We start from the raw sequence: 24,672 nt of genomic DNA on the forward strand, positions 1-24,672 counted from the left end.
GACTTGATTTGGAAAGGCACACACCTGTCTATATCAGACCCCACAGCTCACAGCAAATGTCAGACCAAATGAGAATCATGAGCTCAGAGGAACTGCCCAAGGAGCTCAGAGACAGAATTGTGTCAAGGCATAGATCTGGCCAAGGTTATAAAAGAATTTCTGAATTATTCAAGGTTCCTAAGAGCACGGTGGCCTCCATAATCCTTAAATGGAAGAAGTTTGGGGCCACCAGAAGTCTTCCTAGACCTGGCCGTCCAGCCAAACTGAGCAATCGTGGGAGAAGAGCCTTGATGAGAGAGGTAAAGAAGAACCCCAAGATCACTGTGGCTAAGCTCCAGAGATGCACTAGGGAGATGGGAGAAAGTTCCACAGTCAACTATCACTGCAGCCCTCCACAAGTCGGGCCTTTATGGCAGAGTGGTCCGACGGAAGCCTCTCCTCAGCGCAAGACATATGAAAGCTCGCATAGAGTTTGCTCAAAAACACATGAAGGACTCCCAGACTATGAGAAATAAGATTCTCTGGTCTGATGAGACGAAGATAGAACTTTTTGGTGATAATTCTAAGCAGTATGTATGGAGAAAACTAGTCACTGCTCATCACCTGCCCAATACAATCCCAACAGTGAAAGTTGGTGTGGCAGCATCATGCTATGGGGGTGTTTTTCAGCTGCAGGGACAGGATGACTGGTTGCAATTGAAGGAAACATGAATGCGGCCAAGTACAGAGATAACCTGGATGAAAACCTCTTCCAGAGTGCTCTGGACCTCAGACTTGGCCGAAGTTTCACCTTCCAACAAGACAATGACCCTAAGCACACAGCTAAAATAACAAAGGAGTGGTTTCAGAACAACTCTGTGACCATTCTTGACTGGCCCAGCCAGATCCCTGACCTAAACCCAATTGAGCATCTCTGGAGAGACCTGAAAATGGCTGTCCACCAACATTCACATTCCAACCTGACGGACGGAGAGGATCTGCAAGGAAGAATGGCAGAGGATCCCCAAATCCAGGTGTGAAAAACTTGTTGCATCATTCCCAAGAAGACTTATGGCTGTACTAGCTCCAAAGGGTGATTCTACTCAATACTGAGCAAAGGGTCTGAATACTTATGACCATGTGATATTTAAATTTTTCTTTTTTAATAAATTTGCAAAAATTTCTACATTTCTGTTTTTTTCAGTCAAGATGGGGTGCAGAGTGTACATTAATGAGAAAAAAAATGAAAATGGCTGCAATGAAACAGAGTGAAAAGTTTAAAGGGATCTGAATACTTTCTGTACCCACTGTACTTCTTTTTTGATGACGCTTCATTTGAGAATCCCAGAGCATGCTGGGATACTCAAACGAAGTGTCATTAGGGGGCAGAGGCTGGGTCACTGCTACAGCGTCTGTTCCTCCCTGAGCATCATCAGTGACACTCATTTCAGTGGTCGTGCTAGTCCCTGCATGATGTGCACAATGACAGAGCGCTCTCTGTTGCCGACTCAGGTCAGCAGTAACGAGCCAGCAACTGAGCACGTTGTCAGAATACTCAGCGTCCAGAGACCAGTGACGTCACTTGCGGAGGCAGCGCTGGTATCTTCATGCTGTGTATTCTGACAACGCGCTTTGTTGTCGGCTCGTTACTGCTGATGTGAGCCAGCAACAGAGAGCACGCTGTCATTGTGCACATCACACAGGGACTAGCCCAGCCCCTGAAACGAGCATCACAGATGGCGCTTAGTTTGAGGAAGGGGGCAAAGGCTGCGGTTACTACCTGATAACGCTTTGGTTGAGTATCCCAGCATGCACTGAGATTCTCAAACGAAAACCTCATAAAAAAAAAAAGGTAGGGAAAAAAATAAAAAAGCAGTTAGATAGTGTAGTGAGGGAAGGATAGGGAATTTTTAATTCAAATATATTAGAAAATAGTTTATATTATGGCACTAAATAGAAAGGGATTGAGTAGCAAAATTACTTTGAATGTCGGACCACCCCTTTAAGCCACCGCCAGAGATGTCTGGCAGCGACTGCTTCATGGAGAACAAAGGAGCTCTCTGCCAAGCAAGCACTGCTGTGTAGGGCAGAGTCAGAAGGGATAGCTGCCAGTGGAATTGTAGCACCCTGAGGATTCGGCTGCTACAGGGGTATTGCACCTCAACCCAGAGGTGTGATATTCCACTCCCGGGTAAGGATGGAGTGTGGAACTGAGCTCGGTAGGCTGCATGCACTACACACATCCCATTTCCGAGGAACAGGCCGACGGTACTCCCACTTAGAAATGTGCAGGTACGACCGAGTCTGTTCCTGGCTGGAGTGGGAGGGGGGTGGTACATCCCATGTAGTGTAGGGGCAGATAGGGGGAGCAGCCTGGGTAAAGATAGGAGCTCATTGGGTGCTGGTCACCTGAGCTCACACATAGAGGGTGTATATAAGGTGGGCACCAACTAAGATCAGGGTCAGATGCAGAGAACAAGACAGCTGCAGAGGAGCAGACAGCAAGACAGCTGCAGAGGAGCAGACAGCAAGCAGAGAGGAAGTCAGCCTGCAGCAAGAGAGAGACCCTGAGTGAGAGAGGAGCAAAGAAGGAGTACCCAGAGGGGAAAACAGAGAGGACCCAAGAACCCAAATTAAAGCACCGGGTGAGGAGTCGGCACAGGGTACCGGAACCCAAGCTGGTGGGGGCAGAAAACACACCCCAGCCAGAGACCGGAGACCGTGGGCAGCGTTTGTCACGGTCACCCATCACATCCACCCCGAAGGCACACCACATGAAGGGTCAGGGAACCCAAGGCCAAGGGTGTCCCAACAGAAGGCCCGAGGGAGCTGGACCTAGGTGGATCACTGGTGGGGACGGCCAGAGAACGGGACAGAAGGAGAGCTCAGGGCCACGCTCCGGACTTGTTTGGGGGTTGGCTGGATCCAGGACCTGGTGGACGCAGCACGGCTCGGGTGGTCACTAGCAGCTGGAGTGACCAGTACAACATCTGCAGTAAGTAAACACCCTTAACTGCACTACCCGACTCTGTCTTCATTGCCGTCTGCACTGCACCACCACAACCCCCATCCTCTGCACCTGTCCCCCCTGAGGCTATACCCCTCCCGTTGGGGGTTATCCCACCAAGCTGCGCACCCACCATCAGCCTCAGCGGACCCTGCTGCAGCGGCGGCCACAGTGACCGCATCACAACGGGTGGCGTAGTCGACACAAAAGAACTCTTAACAACATCTGTAGGACTGCCACATAACACTGAGCTTGACGCCCTGGGCACGGGGCCGGGTCACAGCCGCTCGGAGACTACAACCCCCCATCTGATCCGGTGCCGGGTATTCCCCTCAAAAAGGAATATGTCCCAGGGGGCGCGTCAACTTTGGCGTAGTCGGCAGGATCACGTGCCCGCAACACCCGGGTACTGCGTGCCTGAAGAAAAGTGCAAGTTTACCTCAGAAAGAAGTCTCCCGCCGGTTCCGGAGGGTCCACGCCATCGGACTCCATCACCAGTCGTTTCCCGCCGATTGTCCGCCATTTCCAACTTGTTCCCGCCATCTGCAGAGTTTCCCGCCACTGGGCGACGCTTCCCGCCAAAACCGCAGATTTCCCGCCTTGGAAGAGCAGCGGACGCCATTATGGGCGTGCCAAAGGAGGGCAAGAGGCCACCTCCCATCGTGGGCCAGGACAGAAAATGGCGCCAAAAGTGGAAACCGCCCCCACCAACAGAGACTGTGATGCTGGAGGTGTCGGTCAGCGTGAAAGAACTACCCCTGGAGCTGACAGTCACCGAGTTGCCCCGGGACCGCCCTCGAAGTGGGAGGAGACGAAAGAAAAGAACGAAGATGGGTGCCGCCTGGAGCAGTCTGGAGCGAGCGCACCCGGAGGCAAGAAGTCTAACGAGGAGTAGCGGAGAAGCTTACCCGGATATGGAGAGAAAGCAGAGCAGCACCGGCCCGCTGGCCAGGAGCCTGCTGGAAGGAGAGCAGAGCAGTACCGGCCCGCTGGCCAGGAGCCTGCTGGAAGAAGAGCAGAGCAGCACCGACCCGTTGGTCAGGAGCCTGCTGGACACCACGACCCCACTAGGCCTAGTGGAGGTCCTTGCACAGCTCCCCCGAGACCGGGAGTGTGCACAGACTGCCCTGGAGGGCCTCGCACGGAGGATGGCCCGGGTACAGCGCGAGATACTGGCGGAGTGGAGCCGGGAGATGACCCAGCAAGCAGAGACCAGTCAACGGAGCACGCTACCCTGGAAGAGGAAGCAGACCGCCTCTGAGGATGGCGCGGGAGGACCCAAGGCCGGAGACGGCGCCGAGAAGGGAGCCGAACGCATGGAGGCAGGTAAAGGGGACGCCTATACCCCAAGCCGAGAAACCGCCCACCTGCCCCAGCTCCCCGTCGCAGAGCCCGAAAGTCCCCCTGCTGTGCCCGTAGCCGCCATGTCACCGCTATGGACTAGGCCCCGACCGGAAGCCGCCGCAGCGACCCCTGTGACGTCACGCGCCTCGACCCGGAGCGTGACAAAGCAGGAAATACCACCAGCCTGGTCGCAAGGCCTAGTACCCCCGGGCGCCGCATCACCAACAGCGCCCCCTACCTCCGCGGAGCCTCCGGCCTGGCCGCAAGGCCAGGTAGCCCAGGGTGCCGCCGTCCTAACGGTGCCCTTCACCTTCCAGGTGCCCCAGGCCTGGCCGCAAGGCCTGGGCAACCCGGGCGCCACCACCACCGCGCCCGCGCCCGTAAAACCAAGGGTGCCACACCTGGGGAAGGACTTGTTCAGCCAGCTCACATGGCCGGACGGGCGGCCCTTCATCTGGCCCGAAGGATACCATGAGCTGGAACGGCAGCAGAAACTAAGACCCCTGGATGAACCCCTGATTCCGGCTCCGAAGCCCGTGGCACGGATCTCGCCCCCGCTAGCGGAAGCACAGTTTGAGTGGGACCCCACCGGAGAAGATCTAATGGGGTTCACTCAGGAAACTAGGGCAGCTGCAGCAGAGCGCGCTGAGTGTTGCCGACAGCAGCTCGAAGAGTTCGCGAGGGAGCGGAGAGAGAGGCGGGTCCGGGAACAACAGGCCCAAATAAGGAGCGCCGAGCAAAAGAGCCGGACCAGGAGGGACCCCCGTGCAGCGCACAGTCCCCGTACCACCGGGACTGTAATCAAGTTTAACCAGCAGCACGGGTGGGGCTTTATCAGAGACAACAACACCCTCGGCGACGTCTTTGTCACGCGCAGAGACGTGGAGTCCCATCTGCCGGAGGGGCACAGAGGTCGTGACCTCTACATCGGAGACGAGGTCACCTTCACCCGGCACAAGTGTGCCAAAGGGCCTTACGCCCTCCACGTACACCGCCTGACGGAGGAGGAGTTGCGGTGCGAGGAGGAGGAGCAAGAGGACCCGGACGGGTCTGAAGTTCAAAGAGCAGGAGGAAGACGCCGTTGAGTGCGGCAGAGCAAGTGATGTAAATAGTTACCCGACCGGGTACCAAAGAAACTGTTGATACATATATATATAGTCCCCGTTGGGACCAGCAAGTGTGAACTGTTTACCCGTTAACCCCTTAATCCCACAGGCTGAGGACTGTGAGCAGCCATTCCCTTCCCTCTACCTGGCCGAGGACTGAGAGCGGCCAACTTCCCCTGTATATAGTTGCGCTTCCTAAAGCGCCCCCTACCGGTTTTATAGGAAAACCAGTTTTTCTAAGAGACTGTCGTACTTTTCCCGGACACACGTTGCACAGTGTCCGGAGGAGGAACCTGAAACAAGAAACGACTACGAGAATGTTTATATGAAAAGTTTTATATGATGTTTTATATGTTTATGTTTATGAAAAAAAAAAAAAATGTATGTTTGGTGTCTTATGTCTTACAGCCCGAGGACGTGCTGTGATTTACCAGGGGGGAATGTAGCACCCTGAGGATTCGGCTGCTACAGGGGTATTGCACCTCAACCCAGAGGTGTGATATTCCACTCGCGGGTAAGGATGGAGTGTGGAACTGAGCTCGGTAGGCTGCATGCACTACACACATCCCATTTCCGAGGAACAGGCCGACGGTACTCCCACTTAGAAATGTGCAGGTACGACCGAGTCTGTTCCTGGCTGGAGTGGGAGGGGGTGGTACATCCCATGTAGTGTAGGGGCAGATAGGGGGAGCAGCCTGGGTAAAGATAGGAGCTCATTGGGTGCTGGTCACCTGAGCTCACACATAGAGGGTGTATATAAGGTGGGCACCAACTAAGATCAGGGTCAGATGCAGAGAACAAGTCAGATGCAGAGCACAAGACAGCTGCAGAGGAGCAGACAGCAAGACAGCTGCAGAGGAGCAGACAGCAAGCAGAGAGGAAGTCAGCCTGCAGCAAGAGAGAGACCCTGAGTGAGAGAGGAGCAAAGAAGGAGTACCCAGAGGGGAAAACAGAGAGGACCCAAGAACCCAAATTAAAGCACCGGGTGAGGAGTCGGCACAGGGTACCGGAACCCAAGCTGGTGGGGGCAGAAAACACACCCCAGCCAGAGACCGGAGACCGTGGGCAGCGTTTGTCACGGTCACCCATCACATCCACCCCGAAGGCACACCACATGAAGGGTCAGGGAACCCAAGGCCAAGGGTGTCCCAACAGAAGGCCCGAGGGAGCTGGACCTAGGTGGATCACTGGTGGGGACGGCCAGAGAACGGGACAGAAGGAGAGCTCAGGGCCACGCTCCGGACTTGTTTGGGGGTTGGCTGGATCCAGGACCTGGTGGACGCAGCACGGCTCGGGTGGTCACTAGCAGCTGGAGTGACCAGTACAACATCTGCAGTAAGTAAACACCCTTAACTGCACTACCCGACTCTGTCTTCATTGCCGTCTGCACTGCACCACCACAACCCCTATCCTCTGCACCTGTCCCCCCTGAGGCTATACCCCTCCCGTTGGGGGTTATCCCACCAAGCTGCGCACCCACCATCAGCCTCAGCGGACCCTGCTGCAGCGGCGGCCACAGTGACCGCATCACAACGGGTGGCGTAGTCGACACAAAAGAACTCTTAACAACATCTGTAGGACTGCCACATAACACTGAGCTTGACGCCCTGGGCACGGGGCCGGGTCACAGCCGCTCGGAGACTACAACCCCCCATCTGATCCGGTGCCGGGTATTCCCCTCAAAAAGGAATATGTCCCAGGGGGCGCGTCAGAATGATCATTCGAGCAACAGCTATCCACTATGTATGGGAGATTTACTGCATTTTTAGGTTGGGTTCAGACAGCTGTATTGTGTTCTAATTTCCATTGTTGGCAGGGGGCCAGTGCTGCCTTCTATTGCATACATTATTCTAGTCTGTAAAATAGTCCAAAATACTGCAAATTGCCATATTTTTTCCCGAAATTAACCACGTGAATAGGCACACGGCCAGCACGCAAATCAAAAATACACTTATCTAAATTCACACATTGCATAATTTGTGCAGATTATTCCGCAGCGTAACTGCAGAACATCTCTGTGTTGATTTTCCTGCAGATTTGTTGCAGATCTCACTCATTCCATTGCAAAGGGTGAAATCCACATCAAATCCACAAAAAAGGATTCACATACTTTCGATTTAGAGATCCGCAACGCAGGTCAATTTACGAACAGAAAATACCCGCAACGCGTAGATGAAATTTAATGAAATCTCGTCTACTTAGCTGGTATTGTATTATTCTGTAGATTTACTTCACGCAAATTCATGTGGCTTATCCTACCCAAATACACGTGTGAATTTAGCCTAAAGATTCATCCACATACAGTAGATTTTGATAACAAATCTGCAAATATTCACAGAGAAATCTGCTGTTGTAAATCCACAACAAATAGTGCAGATAATCACTAATCTGAGGAAATCAATGGAATGTGTAAAATTAAAAAATTAAAAATCCCCCACCTGTGAGTGGCTACGACACTTGGGATGAGATGTCAGGGATGACGCAGCAGAGACCAGCAGGGGATCAGGCAATGAAGCCATGGAAGCTCCAGCCGTGGTGTATATAGTATTTTTTTTTGTTACACTTAACCCCCACCCCTCCATACACATTAGATAGCGGCTGGCCAAACTATCTTTTGGATGACAGCTATCTACACACAGGGACAGTCTGCGCGGACAAGCTTTCCTGTGTTTTCTATGAGAAAGCTGCTGTCAAGCTCCTCTAGAGGCAGCTTATAGCTGGGTTCACACAAACGCATGTAAAATCATCCATTTTACGTCTAAAATCACTATATATCCATATGCTATCTGTCACATGGATACTCTGACAGAGAGGGGCCGGAAGACCGCGGTGTCTGGTTTCACGAACTCCTGCACTGGTTAGAAGTATGTCACCATCTTATTAAACAGTGCAGTTTTTTTACTTACTAGCAGTACAACGGTTAGTCTGCTCAGTTGAAGCTCCTTGAGCTTTCCTACCTGGATTGTCTCAGCTGTTCAGTGTTGGCCACTCCCCTCTCCCATATATATGCTCACCTCTGGCACTTAGGGTTTGCCAGTATTAGTTATTACTGCCTGGTTCTGGAGTTGGAGATGTAGTTCTTGGTTGAAGTTGGCATTTGGAAATTATACAGGAGATTGTTGCTTGGAGTTTTGTCTGCGTGTACATCCTCATCATCTCCTATTTGGTTTCTCTTTCCTGAAACTCCCCTTTGTCCCACTCTGTTGTTTGCTGTGTGAATTTTGTATGGTTGGTATTTTCATTTATCCCTCTCTGTCTTCCCTTGTTTGTCTGGTTAGTGTGTTCCTATAGACTTCAGCATAACACTACCCTGGGTGAGGGAGGGGACTGATAAGGGTTGATATAGGAGCATAGCAAGGAACGTGAACCTGGTGTCTCCACCTTCAGGAGTAATCCGGGGAACGGGGATAGACTAGGGTGCCCCTAGTTCTAGGGACCTGGTTAGCGCCGGTAGTCCCAACATCGTTGTGATATTATCTGTGTGTCAGTTTTTTAAGTCCGTATGACATCCATTTTTACATGAATAATTAAAAAAAATAAAGGACAAATCCAGTTTCCTATCTTTAAATTGTAATATATCAGAGAAAAATGCATGATGTATGGATGGCAACCCATAGATGATGTTTTTTAAAAACACCCATTAACTTATAATGGGTGAGAATATGGATCCAAGCAGTTGATCCGTGAGTAAGAACGTTCTGTGTACTATCAGTTTTGCATATTATTCTGTAGTTCAAGTCAGAGAATTATCTAGCGTGGATACAATTGTACAGATGTAGAAATTTATAAGCTAACTCTTGGTCCTAGACTAACTCCATCAATATCAAGCCTTAATGCATAAATGATGCAGCATGGTCATACCAATAAAAAGCGTACAGACACGTTTTCCTCATTCTCAACATATTTTTTAAGACTAACGATTTTCAGCCCCTTGTTTGTGAATAAGGATATTATCATTCATTGACAGCAAGCAAAAGAGAAGTCATGCCTATGAAATAAAAAGCGTATCAGAAAGTTGCTGAACTTTTCAACAATTCAATAGTAAAAGGGAAAATAATAACAAACTTTGCAAAAAATTGCGTCTTTCACCACTCATCCTATTCCCTGACTCTTGCTACTAATTCATTTGTGATTTCTGTACACAGGAGCCTCGGCGAAGACAGATTTTTGGCCTCACTGATGGATCAGGCTTCTCATAGAAGTTTACAAAAAAGGCAGGAAGAGGGAGGAGTAGCTACAGGGAGAGAAAGAGAGGCAGAGAGACACACAAGACACTGCTGCATGTTCTTGGAAGTGTTCTCTCTCACTCCAGTGCTGGATTTATCGCAAAACTGCTCAGTACTGCTGAATTATGCTTCAACTTTCTGTGGACCTGCTGATGCTGCTGATACATTGCATCCAGAGAAAATATGTGATCCGGCTCCCCTGTCTCTACAGCTGCTCCTTCCTTCACCTCCTTCCCCCTTCTTTACACTTCTACAGGTTGCAGGTGTAATCTGATTTCGTAGCAAAGCTATAAATGTTTTTCCCTTTTCTTCTGTTTATGGACTTTTCCATTGACTTGAGAGAGCATAATCAGGGCATGAGGCAGGAGGAGGGATGGAGAGGAGTGAAGAAAGAAGCATTTATCCAGTAATCAAGTTTCAACAGTTTGGGAAAGATTTAAAAATATATTTCGTATTTAATTAACACTTAGCAAAACCTGTAAGTTTACACCATTAGTACATTTCTTTGTGCCAGATAAATTGACAAACTTTGCCTTTAGGCTTGTATTTGCTTTTTTTGCTAGATTAACAGACAAGTTTTGGCAAATGATCAAGTAGATGGAACCTCAGCAATATGGGTTCAAAGAATATAAAAAATAACAATGACAAAGGCAACACTGTGTTTCTTTATAATGTGTATGTTTAAAGGGAATCTGCCACCAGATTTTTGCGCCCTCATCTGAGAGCTGCATAATGTAGGGAAAGAGATCCTGATTTCAGAGATGTCTCACTTAGTTTACTGGGTTAAGTAGTTGTGATACAATCAGAGTTTTTAGATGTAGCAGAGCTCAGAAAGCTAACCCCACCCACACCACTGATTAGCAGTTTTCTGTGTACATTGTATATTGACAGCTGCAAATCAGTGGTGGGGGCGTTGTTGGAACAGGAGGCACATGGGCCGCTAGTCTGGCAGTGACAATCTCCTGCTGATAAAACATTGTTTGTAGTGAAACAAAAGCACACAGCCTAATAAGTGACACATCACTGAAATCTGTGTCTCAGCCCCTAACTCATAGAGTTCTCAGATTGCATAGCAAAACATTATTGAATGATTCCTTTTAAAGGAGTTGTCTCATCTCATACATTTATGGCATATTCATAGGACTGCGCTTTTCATTACTTGCACATGCCAAGTAGATTTGGCACTATATATGGTGTGACTGCAATGGGTGTGGACCCACTGTGCTACTGGCCGGGCTTACCCTAGAGGGGTGTAACTAAGTGACTACCTGATCTTCACTAGTCCCTCCGATGGTGAGGATAGGCTTGGGCCGTTAGGGTAGTCACTAGGTGCCACTCTAGGGCAGTCCCCGGAACTGCAGAAGAACACAAGGTAGAGATGGTGAAGACAGAGATGTGGTCAGAAAGTCCGAGATCGGGGCGGGCAGCTCAGGTTCAAAATACGAAGCCGGATCAGGGGCAGTACTTTGGACAGTATGGTTTAGAGGAAGAGAAGCTGAGCAGAATGATATATAGTTTTATTGGAAAAGATTATGTAAAATTTATATTTTATTCGTTGAAATCCCTGGTGTTTGAAGATGAGTTCAGTAGTTGATCCCAATAGTGATTGACAGCTCTCTCTGCATTCACAGTCATACAGAGACGACTGTCAGTCAATGAATAGTACCGCCCACTGGACTCACATGCATATAAACCCCAGGGAAATCAATGAATAAAATGCAAGTTTACTGAATCTGTTCCAATAAAAAAAGTTTATCATCCTGATCAACTGATCCTGCTCAAAACATCCTGCCTGCAAATCAAGTACCATTATCAGCAGGAGAAGTTCCCCTTAAATTAATTCAATTAATAACGTTATGGATAAGCAGTATATACTTTACAAATATCATATTGAATGGATATTTCAGTTACTCTTACATTAAGAATTGAAAGATAATGATATTCAGTAATAACCTTGGGCCCAGAATTATACTCTCGGTTGTTTCCTAAGGCAGCAACCTACTTAAGCTAGCACTCAACTTTTGCTACAAAATGGTTATATAAGTTTTGGAAGGAAATGCAATGAAAGTATAATCTACTTGGATAGAATTAAATATAAAAATCTTCCATTGCTTTATTTTTGATCCTTTTAAAAAGTCAAATAAAAATAATTTAAAAATAAAAGGAAAAAATGACGACTAACACCCAACTTTGTCCTTGAAAGCCTTTTGGTGTTCTTCCTTCGGGAATCACTGAATTGAATGGAACGTTAAATATTTTTAGGATTTAATATTTTTAGGATTTAATCATATACAAATTAGATAATACTTAAAATGAGCTGGAAAACTGAAACATGCTGCCCAATCCATGCGCCGTATGTATCAGGCAGTGGCCGTACGAGCTCAGCCGGGTATGTTTGATTGTGAAATGCTGCGGTGTCAGAGAAAAACATACCCTAAAAGCTGCCGGGGACCGAGACCTCGCTGTAGACTAGTCGGACAGGCGGTTTCTCTGTGGCTTCTCCTTGCCCTGGATTGACAGCTCTTTGACTACGTGTGCTTATAGAGAGAAAAACGACGGTAGATTCCGGCACAACCGACTGGATAAAAAATGTAAGTTTATTGAATCAAGTTAAAAGTCCATTAAAAGTTAAAAGCATTAACAGCTGTGTTGAGAATTTTAACTTTTAAAAGACTTTTAACTTGATTCAATAAATTTTCATATTTTATCCAGTCGGTTGTGCCGGAAACTACTGTCGTTTTTCTGTCTGTCAGCTGCAGTCACCAGCAGGTATGGCACCCACTCGTTTCTAATTACAGCATTTAGAAACCAGTGGCCCCGCTATCAGTATTTGGTCAGTATTTTTTTCTCAGGAGTGGGAGCGAAAACCAGGAGTGGGTGATAAATGCAGAATTGGTGACTTGTTTCTATTATACCTTTTCTCTGATTATAATCAGAGAAAAGGTATAATAGAAACAAGTGCATCATTTCTGCATTTATCACCCACTCCTGGTTTTGGCTCCCACTCCTGAGAAAAAATACTGACCGAATACTGATAGTGGGGCCGTGGCCTAACCTTCCCCCTCTTCCCTACCTCCTTCTCTTACGTGGGCTTATAGGCAATCCTGGCCAGCGGGCGGGGAGAGGCCGCCGGAGACCCACCTGTCCGATTAGTTTATAGTGCGGTCTCGGTCCATGGCGGCTTTTAAAGTATGTATTTCTCGGAAACACCACAGCGTTTCAGAGCCAAACATACGGTACCTGGCCGAGTGCTTAATACAGGCCGCCCACGACTTTGCATTTAGTGTTCACATAGTGCTTAACATTGCCCAGGGAGCACTATAAGAGATGGCCTAACTTTCAGTACTATAATATATATTCCCCCAAATAATACAATCTGGCATTCTAGACCACATGAATGTATTTTCCGTTTCATCATGGACCTCGTACTTCTGAGCAGATGAATCTCAATGAAGGATATTGCTGCAGTTAATTCCCGTCTGTGAGTTCTTTGACTGATTCCAGTCCTGAGTGGGCAGAGCAGCTCTGAACTCCATTTATCCGATTTCCTTTATCATCAGCAGTGAAAAAGTTTAAATACTCCGGCAGCCTGTGATAAAATATATGCGGTATTGATTTTGGCAAAGGGTTTGTTTCCCTTTTTACATTAACTCTATATTGATTGGTGTTTTGACCTTAGAATGTACGGTTTTGTTGGCCTTGACCATGCAGCGGGGGGGATTTGGCATGGCTCCCTATGTAGTATCCTTTCTGTGGCATTTAATGAACTACTGGAAACTCTGCGAAGCAGATTATATGTAATGGGCTTGAAGAGGTGAAGTATATTCTTCCTAATGGATGTGCTGAAATAAATGACTTTTTCAGTTTTCAGCAGACATGTCATAGCTTTGTAGGATCTAATTTTTTGCGATGTGTAGTGTCTACCCTCACTGTATAAGTATCAATTTTCTATGAAAACAATAAACCCATACCCTCTACATCAGTATCAAGAGCATTAAAGGGGTATTCTCAAATTTAGAAGGTTTTCTTTAAAGGGATTATCTCATCAACATCCCTTAAAGGGAACCTGTAATGTAAAAAATGCTATTACGATGCAGATATGGGGTTAATAGCATTCTGAAGCTGTCCGGCGCTCGCACTGAGAGCCCCACTGCCGGGAGAAAATGAACTTTATTCCTCCCGGCAGCCTCGGGCTCCCAGCCATAGGGGTGCTAATGCTGAGTCGGCTGTCAGTCGTTGCCGGGGGTTCGGTTACAGCTGCTGTTCATTATACAATGAGCAGTGACTGAAGCGCCGGCCCACCTCTATGACTGAAAGCCTGAGGCTGCTGGGAGGAATAAAGTTAATTTCTTTCTGGCAGTGGGGCTCTCAGTGCCAGCACTGGGCAGCTACAGAATGCTATTTACCTCCAGATTGACCCCATATCTGCAGGTTAATAGCATTTTTTATATGACAGGATCCCTTTAAGGATATCATCAAGGCAGAGAAGTCTTAAAGGGCGATTTTCAAGTTTGAAATTTGTCTCCTATCATTAGGATAGGAGAAAACATCCCGATTGCTGGGAGGCTACTGCTGCGCCCCCCTTCCACCACAGATCCTGAGAACCAGGGCTTTGAAGAGCGGGGTGTGAATGGACCATTGGTCGATCATGTGCACTGCCGCTACATTCATTTTATCTCCAGCAATTCCATTAAGAATAAATAGGGCAACAGTGTACATGATCGACCTTAGGTCCATTCACATGAGGCTCTTAAGAGCTCTGGTTCTTGAGATGGGTGGGTGTCCCAAAGGTTAGACCACCAGCGATCGGGAAGTTATCCCCTATCCCATTGATAGGGGCTAACTTCCAAACTAACTAGAGAGTAGCCCTTTAAGAACTATCAATACCCATTAGGGATGTGTTCATGCGACAATCCCCTTAAATGGAATATGTCAGCAGCTTTTTGCTATTTCATCTGAGATCAGCATACTGTAGGGGCAGAGACCTTGATTCCTGTAATGTGTCACTTGTTAGGCTGTGTATTGTAGTTTCAATACAATCAGTGTTTTATTAGCAGGAGATTATCACTGCAGGACTAGGTGTTCCTTGCCAGACAGTCCAGCTAATCTGTGTAACCCCGCCCCTTACCACTGGTTGGCAGCTTGCTGACAATGCACAGTGTACACATTAAGCTGCCAATCAGTGATGTGGGCGGGGTTATACACAGCTCAGCATTCAGAGAACTGGCAGACCTGCAGCAGAGAAAACAGGGATTTTATCAAAACTGCAGCAAGCAGCCTAGTAAATGACACATCACTGGAATCAGGGTCTCTGCCTCTACATCATGCTGCTTTTAGATGGGACAGCAAAAATCTAGTGACAGATTCCCTTTAATGAGAACCATTAGCTCTAAGAATGTAAAAAGATTGGCCATGGTTGATTCAGTATAAGACTTGGGCAGCAAACTAACTCTTTGCCCGGGGGTAAAATCAATCCTAACTACAACTATGGGAAAGAAATTAGGGATTCCTGTGAGCTTGTTTGTGTTCTTGGTGGAAGTGTCGTCTATACTGACTTCATTGTATTTTATATTATATATCAGAAATAGATTCATACTGAAAAGGGGAGAAAACCTGTAATTATAGTATCTGAACTAGGAAATATGTTCCTATTTGAAAGCCGAATAATTTCTTGGATTGCAAGAATAATTTACATATAAAATCTATCATTTCTTAGGAGGAAACAAGGACAGTTCTTAAAGTGCATTAGCATATCTATATATATATGCGGATTCTAATGCTCTTTGTGGAAATTGCATATATTTATATCAACAGACTATACTTGTCTTTGAGAGGAAAAGGCTTAATGGGACGTCCCTGTTTTACTCAAATTAAGTTAAATCATAAAAAAACAGTTCAGGGGCTTTCCAATAAACAGCATTTATCAACGGAATAAGTAATAAATAGAGATGAGCGGATCTGTTCGAAGCGAATGGAACTCAGCTTGAATTTAACAATTTTTTTTGTATTCTGAATATATATTTTTTTGTGATTTGATTCATGAGAATTCAACAAAATGATGGCCGGCCGGGGTGGAAAGAAAAAAATTACGCACATCTCACCGCTCTTCTGTTTTGCCATTTCAGCCCCCTTTCCAGTGCTCTGCGCAGCCTTTTCTGGCTTCTTTTCCTTGTCATGCAATGTCCTGTTTCTCCACAAAATCCTGAGGCCTAGTTGGGTGGTGCACGTCAGGAAATTGTAAAATTGTCACGTCTGGACGTGGTGACACCATGATCTGTATCGTGACTTGGGAAGAGCGGATCCGTGGATGTTTGAGTTTGTTGGGTTCAAGCGATCTTTAGTCCAAAGTTCGGTTCAGGTACCAGAGCCCTACCCAAACTTGAACCCGAACCACATTGAAGTCAATGGGGACTCTAACTTTGGTGCTGTAAAATGATTGCAGTAAGGGCTAGGGGGCTGCAAAAGTGTTTTTCTCTGCATCCAAACTCCAATACGGACTTCCGGGTAAAGTCCGTATTCGGAGACACTAGGTATCTGGTACAAACCCCGGACTTTACAGTTCAGGTTCGCTCATCACTAGTCGGGACATCAGAGGCCTACTCTGTGCCAGAAGGTTGGTGGAAGAGAACGCTGCTTGTGATGGGCAAGTAAAGTAGAGTCCGGAGGGAGCTGCCCAGAGAACCAGACAGGGGGCTATGGCAGCGGGACAGGTGGGCGGCGAAGTGGTGATGTTATTTCTTTCATTTTTTTCACCCTACGTTTATTATACTTGGGGTTCTGGAGCATAATAAGGCACATTGGCTTCACATCGAATAACTTTGATGCAAATCGAATTTCCTAGGCAAATTGGAGTGAACAAGAGAATTCAAATTTTGGCGGACTTGCTCCTAACTAGTGAAAAATATATGATGTCTGGGACCCTCACTGTTCACTGTGCCAATTTTTTGAATGCTCAACCACTGCTCCATTCATCCCTATAGGACTGACTAAAACAGCAGTTCTGATATGCCTATCAAAGTGAATTGAGCTGTGGTTGAGCTTAACTGACACCTCTCCATTCACACAGGGGACTTTGAACCCCCCCTCCCCGTTCTCAGGATTAATGGGGCACCACAGTGATCATACATTAATTACCTATTTTGTGGCGACGAAAATCATAAATTAAAAGTTTTCTATATATTTTAGAGCAGATTTATTAATTATACTTTGAATTTTGACAACTTGGAATTAGACTGAATGCACCAAATTCATTACAAGGGTTCATGCTAGATGATGAATTTGCCGCATTTTAAGGCCGTCTCGTTTAACTTTCCACCACCTATTTGACTTACCGTAGGCCACTTTTTTTTACAAAATGGTGCATTTTGACGCATGTAAAGACACCCCCTCCTTTTCCATTAAACCTCACCCTTTTTGGAGAGAGGCAGAAAAATTGTCCAAGTCACAATCTCTATTGGTACTCGGCATCGGGGTAAGAATTTTGTCTCCTTTTGAATAGTAAGTGCCCTTTTGTGTCTAAATTATGCAAACTAGCATGATTGTACCCATGTCCAGCCGAGACACGGGTACAATTGTGTATAGCCTCGGAAATGCACTGTAAGCTACACCATCAGGAGCAGCTGCACATATCTCAAGGCTCCATGTACAGCTCCATGGTGTCGGAGCTGCCTTTATATTGAATGCATTATAAGAGTCTGTAAAATGGACCAAAGTAGTGCATGCTGTGGGTTTTTAGACCACCGATCTGCATATAAAATTGGTCATTCAGCCATGCGTGGTCTGTGGAGCACTCAGATAGCATACAGACCCATTTATGCGCTCTTCTGAACGTGTGCTAAGGCCAATTTCACACTTCCAACATTCATGGTCTAATTACGAACCACAATGTTCAGACCGGCTACTGGCCTCCTGACTCAAAATAGCCTCATATACGCCTCTCAGTAAGTTGCGATTGGGTCAGGAGACCAATGGGTGGTCCAGACATTGGGGTCTATATTTGAACCACCAATGTTGGATATGTGAAACCGGCCTATTAATTTGCTGTAATGCATCAGTCTGGAACATAAAGAACATTGGGGACAATTCATTGAGACTGGTGATTTTCTTGGAGAGGACACTACTGATTCATTAAAAGCCTCTGTTGGAGTAGGAGTTATGGTGGAGCAAACCATCGTCATCCAGCTGTGCCATCTTTGTTGCAGCTGGGGTGAAAATGGCGTGAAAACACCAGAAGTTGCATTTTTTTGCACAACCTGCATCTTTTCACAGTTTTTTTTCAGCAGAAATCTGGCAATAAAGCTTTGATGGATTGCCCCCTTTGTCTACACTGGATACAATCTCATTGTAATTTCTCATCTGAGTGCAGGATTTGGCAAGTAAATGGTGAGAACATACATAAGACCAATTGAATTAGCAAATTGTAGAACTTTTCAATTATTGACATAAATACATTAAAAAAAACTTTACATCTTGGTTCAACAGATACAAAAAACAATCAGAATAGAATTGAAGTGCTCCATGGTTATTGACAAGGTTTTATAGTGGCCATAGAGATCAGTCTGCACAGAAAATGATTTCTTATCTCTACACCACAAGTCTCCTTGCAATCACGTTAAAAGCCATATTCCACCTGCTCTATCGTCTGCATAACATTTGGTGTCTGACACTGAGATCATTTTTATTGAGAACGCCATAAATTTTGGCTAAAAGCAAAGACTCCTGTTTGACATTTAGTAATGGGTAGGAGGGTAAAGGGCACGTCCTGGTCAGATCATGTTTCTTTCTGCTCAGATGTCTCTTGTAACCCGTAGTCCATAAATATCACTTGTGGGCTACTTGTTGGCTTTCTTTATAAATAATAATGCAGCATTCAGTTTTGTCGTCTTTCTAATGTCTATGAATGCTAAGATCAATTGTGTTAAAGGTTGTTTGGCTCTATAATGGTGAAGACAGCCAGGAGTCAGGATTATGGAGGCAGCGGAGTATGGTTAGGCTGGAATTTGATAGATACCTTGCAGAAAATAACAAAAGTGTCATTGTGTCATAATAGACAAGATTTCATGAAATAACTAAACATTGGCTATGGGAATCTGAAAGCAATAACTAAAACTTGCATAATGCTTTCCTGAAGTTTTTCATCACATGTTATAAGTGAAAAAAGTGGCACCTACCTATTTAAGGGACCCCATACCCATTAGACTAATGTCAGCCGAACCCACCAATATCGACAGGTTCAACCATTGATCTTTGGGTTATGTGCCAATTGTGCATGTCTGATTTCGGACTGCTGATCACTGAGACCAGACTCCGGCAGAGATGTCTGTGGGCAGCTTTCTCGTAGAGAATGCTTGCATTGTTTTCCTGTGTATAGGAGAGAGTGCAAAGCATTATTCATTCGACAGCTATCTAATGCGTTTGGCCGGCTTTAGACCGTCTCCCGATGACAGCTCTTCCATATGTTTGCGCCAGTGTCTCAGCATTGTTTTCTATTTGTCGAAAATCTTCACCAATGTCCACATCATTGTTATACTTTTAGATAAAAAATATTATGATGTATGCCCTGCCTCCTAAAATATAGTTTATACCCCCAGAACAGCAGAATCTAATGCTCTGTGTCAAGAACCTACCTGACCCCGTCCCAAGTTATGATCTACTCTGTCTCTTGCTGATAGTCGTTGGGAGGTGCAAGAGCCCCACAGACAGAACGATTACAATTTTCTAGGGGCCAATCATGTTATCTGGCTATCCAGACAATCACAGAAACTGGTTAGCGGACCTATCAATTCTCAGGTTTGGTGGCCATATAGCTCTCCTAGCGCTCTATCTCCTGAGCCCTGTTACCTGACCTGGTCCACTTTTGTATTGTTATTCTGACCATTCTTCTGATTCTTCTGAATGCCCTCTCTGGTTTGACCTGTGGACTGACTCCTCTGTACCTTTATTTCTGCTTACCCCACTGGACTCTGAGCCAGACACCTCTGACTACACATTTGGATCTAGCTTGGTCCTTGTCCCTGACTTGTTTCTTGTCCTGCCTCAGCTTGCTTAATGTTTTTTTCCTCACCTCGCCCTACTAGTCAGCAGCTTCTCTGCAGATGCAACCTAAGAGATCCTGCTCTAAAATCCAGAATCCATTATAGGGGTTATATACCCTCCTAAATCTGACTGTGGAAGCCCACTTTAAGCTGACATTGTTATACCCTTAAATCCTTGAGGCTGTGATGAAAATCTATTTATTACATTTTACTAATATTGTATATCAAGTGATTAAAAAGGTAAAGGATAAACATCCAAGTTAACTGATCTGAGTAGAAAAAATAATAGAATATATTGCTTCTTTAATTACATTAATTGCAGGTCCCACACAAATACAGAGACATTGGAAACATGCCGCCACAAGCAATTTATGTGTATTTCTACTTTTATGTACATTACATATTTAGAACATACGTGGCTCGTTATAGGGATACTGATAAAGAAGGGAGCTTTTAAAAGTCTATTGTGTTGTATATTTGTATTCTAATACAGTAAATGGTAGATATTTTTTTACATCTACACATCTGTTAATATACAGCAGTATTGTAAAGGGAAGTTTTAATCAGAAAATGACTGTTTAAATCAGGATTTTGTGTTATATATATTTTAGACAAAAAAATGGCAATGTTCTTTTTTTTCATATCGTGATCTTTATTAAAAAATAAAATTAGTAATCTTGCAATTTTCACACTGGCCACTGGAGCTTTTTTTACACTCTAAGTTCCTGTCCTTTCAGGAAGAGTTTACAACAGTTTTTTTTTTATCAGGAGTATAGTGCTGGTAACACAGGATCCACCAATCACAATCGATGATGTCACAGCTGCCCCTACTCCTCCCCCTCACATCACCATTAGATGCTTTAATACAAAAAATTAGGTCAGGGTCTGACCATCGGGGCTATGTACATGTGTTGTTTCTTGACACAATTGGGAGTTTCTATCTAAAAAGCCCCAGTGGTCAGTGTGAAAATTGCAAAATTACCATATTTTATTTTTCATAGATTGAAACATATACAGTACAGCCCAAAAGTTTGGACACACCTTCTCATTTAAAGATTTTTATGTATTTTCATGACTATTAACACTAGGACTACTGGACTCGTGACCCCGCCTAGAACTACTGAAAGGAGTCATTTTTACTCCTTGCTTGTTTTCGTTTATTTTTAGAGTTTCATTTGTGGTTATTTATTAATAATTATATTTTTTGTAATGTATTATTGTGAGATCCAACAGTAATGCTTTTGATTGTTTTTTTTCTGCTTTTCTTATTTTTCTACAGAAAATAACAATAATTATAATAGACGTTTTTCAAACATTTTTTTTTATTCAAGTGCACACATATAAACAACAACTGAAGAACAAAAAGCAGAGAAAATGTAGGTGGAGGAGCATAAAAATGAAAATATGGCGCAGAATTCACCTTCTAAACATTTGGTGTTTCGCATTTTAGGCATTGCCTTTGATTTATGGCAGTACATTGCCCACACAAAGACTTACCACAAGTCTTACAATTTCCGACAGATCTATTTTTCTTGCACTTTTCTTTGATCTGGCAAAATTTTGTTTGAACCATCACTTCTGAGCATGTAGAAACTTGGGACGTGGAACCCTTTTCCCTATCTGTGACATAAGGACCACTCAACTCTCTCACAAGCGTTTGCAAAAATGCCTTGCGTGACATTTTTTGGTGGGTAATCTCCTTGAATATTATCCATGCATTTATACCCGCAAAGTCTAAGGCATTTTCAAATGCATGAACAGGCCATCCCCTTGTGCATGTTCGTGTGGTATATTTTCGTGCCATCTGATCCACTACATCTACTCCATATTTTGTTTCATTGTAAAACTTTACCGTTTCTGGAGTTTTTTTAGCGGAATCAGACGCAACAACAACATCTGGATGGACGGAACTCAAAATGACAACATTTTTGTTGGGCTTTCCTTGATATACTGTAAGTGTAAAATTGTCTTCATTTCTAAACACTTTAGTGTTGTACAATTCCTCTTTCATGGATTTTATTTCTTTAGGCACTTCTCGCCTTATCTTGTTCAGTGTTCCCACAATGGTTGTTCCTTTGCTTTTTAGCTGTTTAGCTAATTTTACTGAAGTAAAATAATTATCGGTTGTAACATTGCGACCTTTTTTCAAAAACGGGTCCAATAACTTCATTACCACATGGTCAGCTAAACGGTCCTCAGCACGGCGTGTGTCATCTTTGCCTAGATAAGGGAAGCCATTTGCCAGATATTTGCTCCTCTTATCAACAGCTAGCCAATATTTGTGGCCATATTTATCTGGTTTGGAAGGCATGTACTGCGTGAATGGACACCTAGTTTTGCTTGGGAAAAGTTGCTCATCCACCGTTATGTATGGGCCAGGTTTGTAACACGCAATACAATTTTCAATAAACCTGTCCCACACAATAGAAAATAGAGCAAACTTGTCCGTTTGCAGTCTCTCCGATCGAGTAGATTTCTCATCAAATCTGAGAAACCTCATAATTTCAACAAAGCGGTCCCTAAACATTGTCGCTTTGCAAAACGGTATTCCCCAGTCATTACACCAAATACTGCTAATCGAGTGACGGTTCGTGCCAGATATTCCACGAGCATAGAATATCGCAATGAATGCATCTAGCTCCTCATCAGATAGAGTAAACTGTAAATTATTGTTCCTGCATGCTTCTGCAAGCGTACAGTTCTTTATATGTGTCAATATATATGAATCAAAAAATAAACGCCATGCGCTCAAAGGACTATCGATAATGATATTTCTTCTGGCGTATCGTGTAGGGCCAGGTGCTTCTCGAAGAATATTTTGGCTGTCACGCCTACCAGGCAAGTGTTCTCCAATTTCAACAGGTTTCCATTGAATACCATCCGCTGAAACTAGTATTCCTTCAGATTCGCCTTCTCTGGTGTTTGTTGTTGCATTACCTTCGCCGCCATCGTTATCTGTTGTTCTTTCATTTCTGGGACGTTTTGCTGATTTTTTCTGTCCACGACCAGGAGGATGGTCACGAGGCAACATAACTGCATGAGCCCGATCCCCAGTTGATGTGCTTGGAATATCTGTAAAAAAGTTGATGAATATTTAGAATTTTTGTTTTGTAAGGGTCCGTGCACACTGGCTGGATTAGCAGCGGAATATCCGACCGGATATTCTCACCACAATCCGGCCCGTACCTGCCCGCTCAGGTACAGAGCGGAGTTTCATACCTGAAGCTCCGCTCCGAACCCCGGGCTGGAGCCGCTGTCTGGGACGGAGCCGTGCTCGCGCGTAAGCAAGCGCTGCTCTGTCCCTGACAGCGGCTCCAGCCCGGGGTTCGGAGCGGAGCTTCAGGCATGAGCGGGCAGGTACGGCCTGTATTGCGGCAAGAATATCCAGATGGCTATTCAGCCAGAATTCTGCTAGTGTGCATAGGCCCTAACTCAGTGTGTGGAAGAACAAATAAATACACATAACTACTTACCTTCTGGATTTGTTCCTTCTGAGTCTTCAGATTCACTTGATATGTTCTGAGGAATGAAATCTTCATCACTGTCAGAATCAAATACATGTTCCTGCAATTCGGATTCCGATTCATCCTCCGGTATGGATTGCAAAGTAGCCAGAATATCCTGAGGCTTTATCAAACGTCTTCTCTCCATATTCCTCACAAATTCCATAATTCTATATAGTTCCCTGCTGAAAAATAGAAATGAAATGAAAACTAAAAGAAATAATAACTGTTCTGCCACCTTCAAAAGTAGGTGGGCTGAATCAGTTGACAGACAGCTAAACTATTTCATAACAATTCATACCTGTATGAGTCTTCAGAGCTCGTATGTCTGCGTCTGTTCTCTTTGTCTCTTCAGCTGAACTGAAAGTAAAGTTACTATCCAGAATACTGTCTCCTGCTAGGACCTTAGAAAAACACCACCCTTCATTAGCATAAGATAAGAGCCTAGAGTAAACAAGCTATTTTGTTCAGCATTACACAGTAATACAAGCAGGTAAAACACAAGGAAAATGTGAAAAGTTGACATGTAAATTGAACTACATCTATATGAACATCAGGGTAAATAAGACAGAGTGAAAAAATTATGCACAAAACTTTATAGCAACATTTAGTGACAAAAGGACCTCAAAATATAGTAGGGAGTCAAAATGACTCCCTTCAGTAGTTCTTGGTAAATTTTGAAAAAAACACGCAAATTTTTCACCAAAATTATTTATTCTCACAAAATCTTTTTTCACATCATATTTGAGGAAAAGTCACCGAGTTTCAAGCCGGAATTCTGAAAAATGTAGTCACAGAAGAGAAATAAAAAACGAAAGGAGTCAAAATGACTCCATCAGTAGTTCTAGTGTTAAAATTGTACATTCACACTGAAGGCATCAAAACTATGAATTAACACATGTGGAATTATATACTTAACAAAAAAGTGTGAAACAACTGAAAATATGTCTTATATTCTAGGTTCTTCAAAGTAGCCACCTTTTGCTTTGATGACTGCTTTGCACACTCTTGGCATTCTCTTGATGAGCTTCAAGAGGTAGTCACCCGAAATGGTTTTCACTTCACAGGTGTGCCCTGTCAGGTTTAATAAGTGGGATTTCTTGCCTTATAAATGGGGTTGGGACCATCAGTTGTGTTGTGCAGAAGTCTGGTGGATACACAGCTCATTGTCCTACTAACTGGACTGTTAGAATTTGTATTATGGCAAGAAAAAAGCAGCTAAGTAAAGAAAAACGAGTGGCCATCATTACTTTAAGAAATGAAGGTCAGTCAGTCCGAAAAATTGGGAAAACTTTGAAAGTGTCCCCAAGTGCAGTTGCAAAAACCATCAAGCGCTACAAAGAAACTGGCTCACATGAGGATCGCCCCAGGAAAGGAAGACCAAGAGTCACCTCTGCTTCTGAGGATAACTTTATCCGAGTCACCAACCTCAGAAATCACAGGTTAACAGCAGCTCAGATTAGAGACCAGGTC

General features: G+C 44.8%; 2 protein-coding genes across 2 annotated transcripts in view; one reads left to right on the top strand and one right to left on the bottom strand.

The window, feature by feature from the left end:
* Positions 1-23,976, bottom strand: part of LOC141153361 (uncharacterized) — a 99,898-nt gene extending 75,922 nt beyond the window's left edge. Inside the window, exons 1-4 of the mRNA XM_073638069.1 lie at positions 23,501-23,976; positions 23,170-23,384; positions 21,126-22,768; positions 18,881-19,022 (exon numbers count right to left, since the gene is read on the bottom strand). Coding sequence (XP_073494170.1) covers positions 18,881-19,022; positions 21,126-22,768; positions 23,170-23,365 — 1,981 coding nt within the window. The 5' untranslated portion in view covers positions 23,366-23,384; positions 23,501-23,976. The remainder of the gene's footprint in view (positions 1-18,880; positions 19,023-21,125; positions 22,769-23,169; positions 23,385-23,500) is intronic.
* HS6ST2 (heparan sulfate 6-O-sulfotransferase 2) overlaps positions 1-24,672 on the top strand; it is a 469,232-nt gene that overhangs the window by 425,283 nt on the left and 19,277 nt on the right. The window lies entirely within an intron of this gene.

This window comes from Phyllobates terribilis, unplaced genomic scaffold (assembly GCF_046119375.1).
Source record: "Phyllobates terribilis strain yellow unplaced genomic scaffold, ASM4611937v1 Scaffold_7__3_contigs__length_470593459, whole genome shotgun sequence".
NCBI classification, from domain to species: domain Eukaryota; kingdom Metazoa; phylum Chordata; class Amphibia; order Anura; family Dendrobatidae; genus Phyllobates; species Phyllobates terribilis.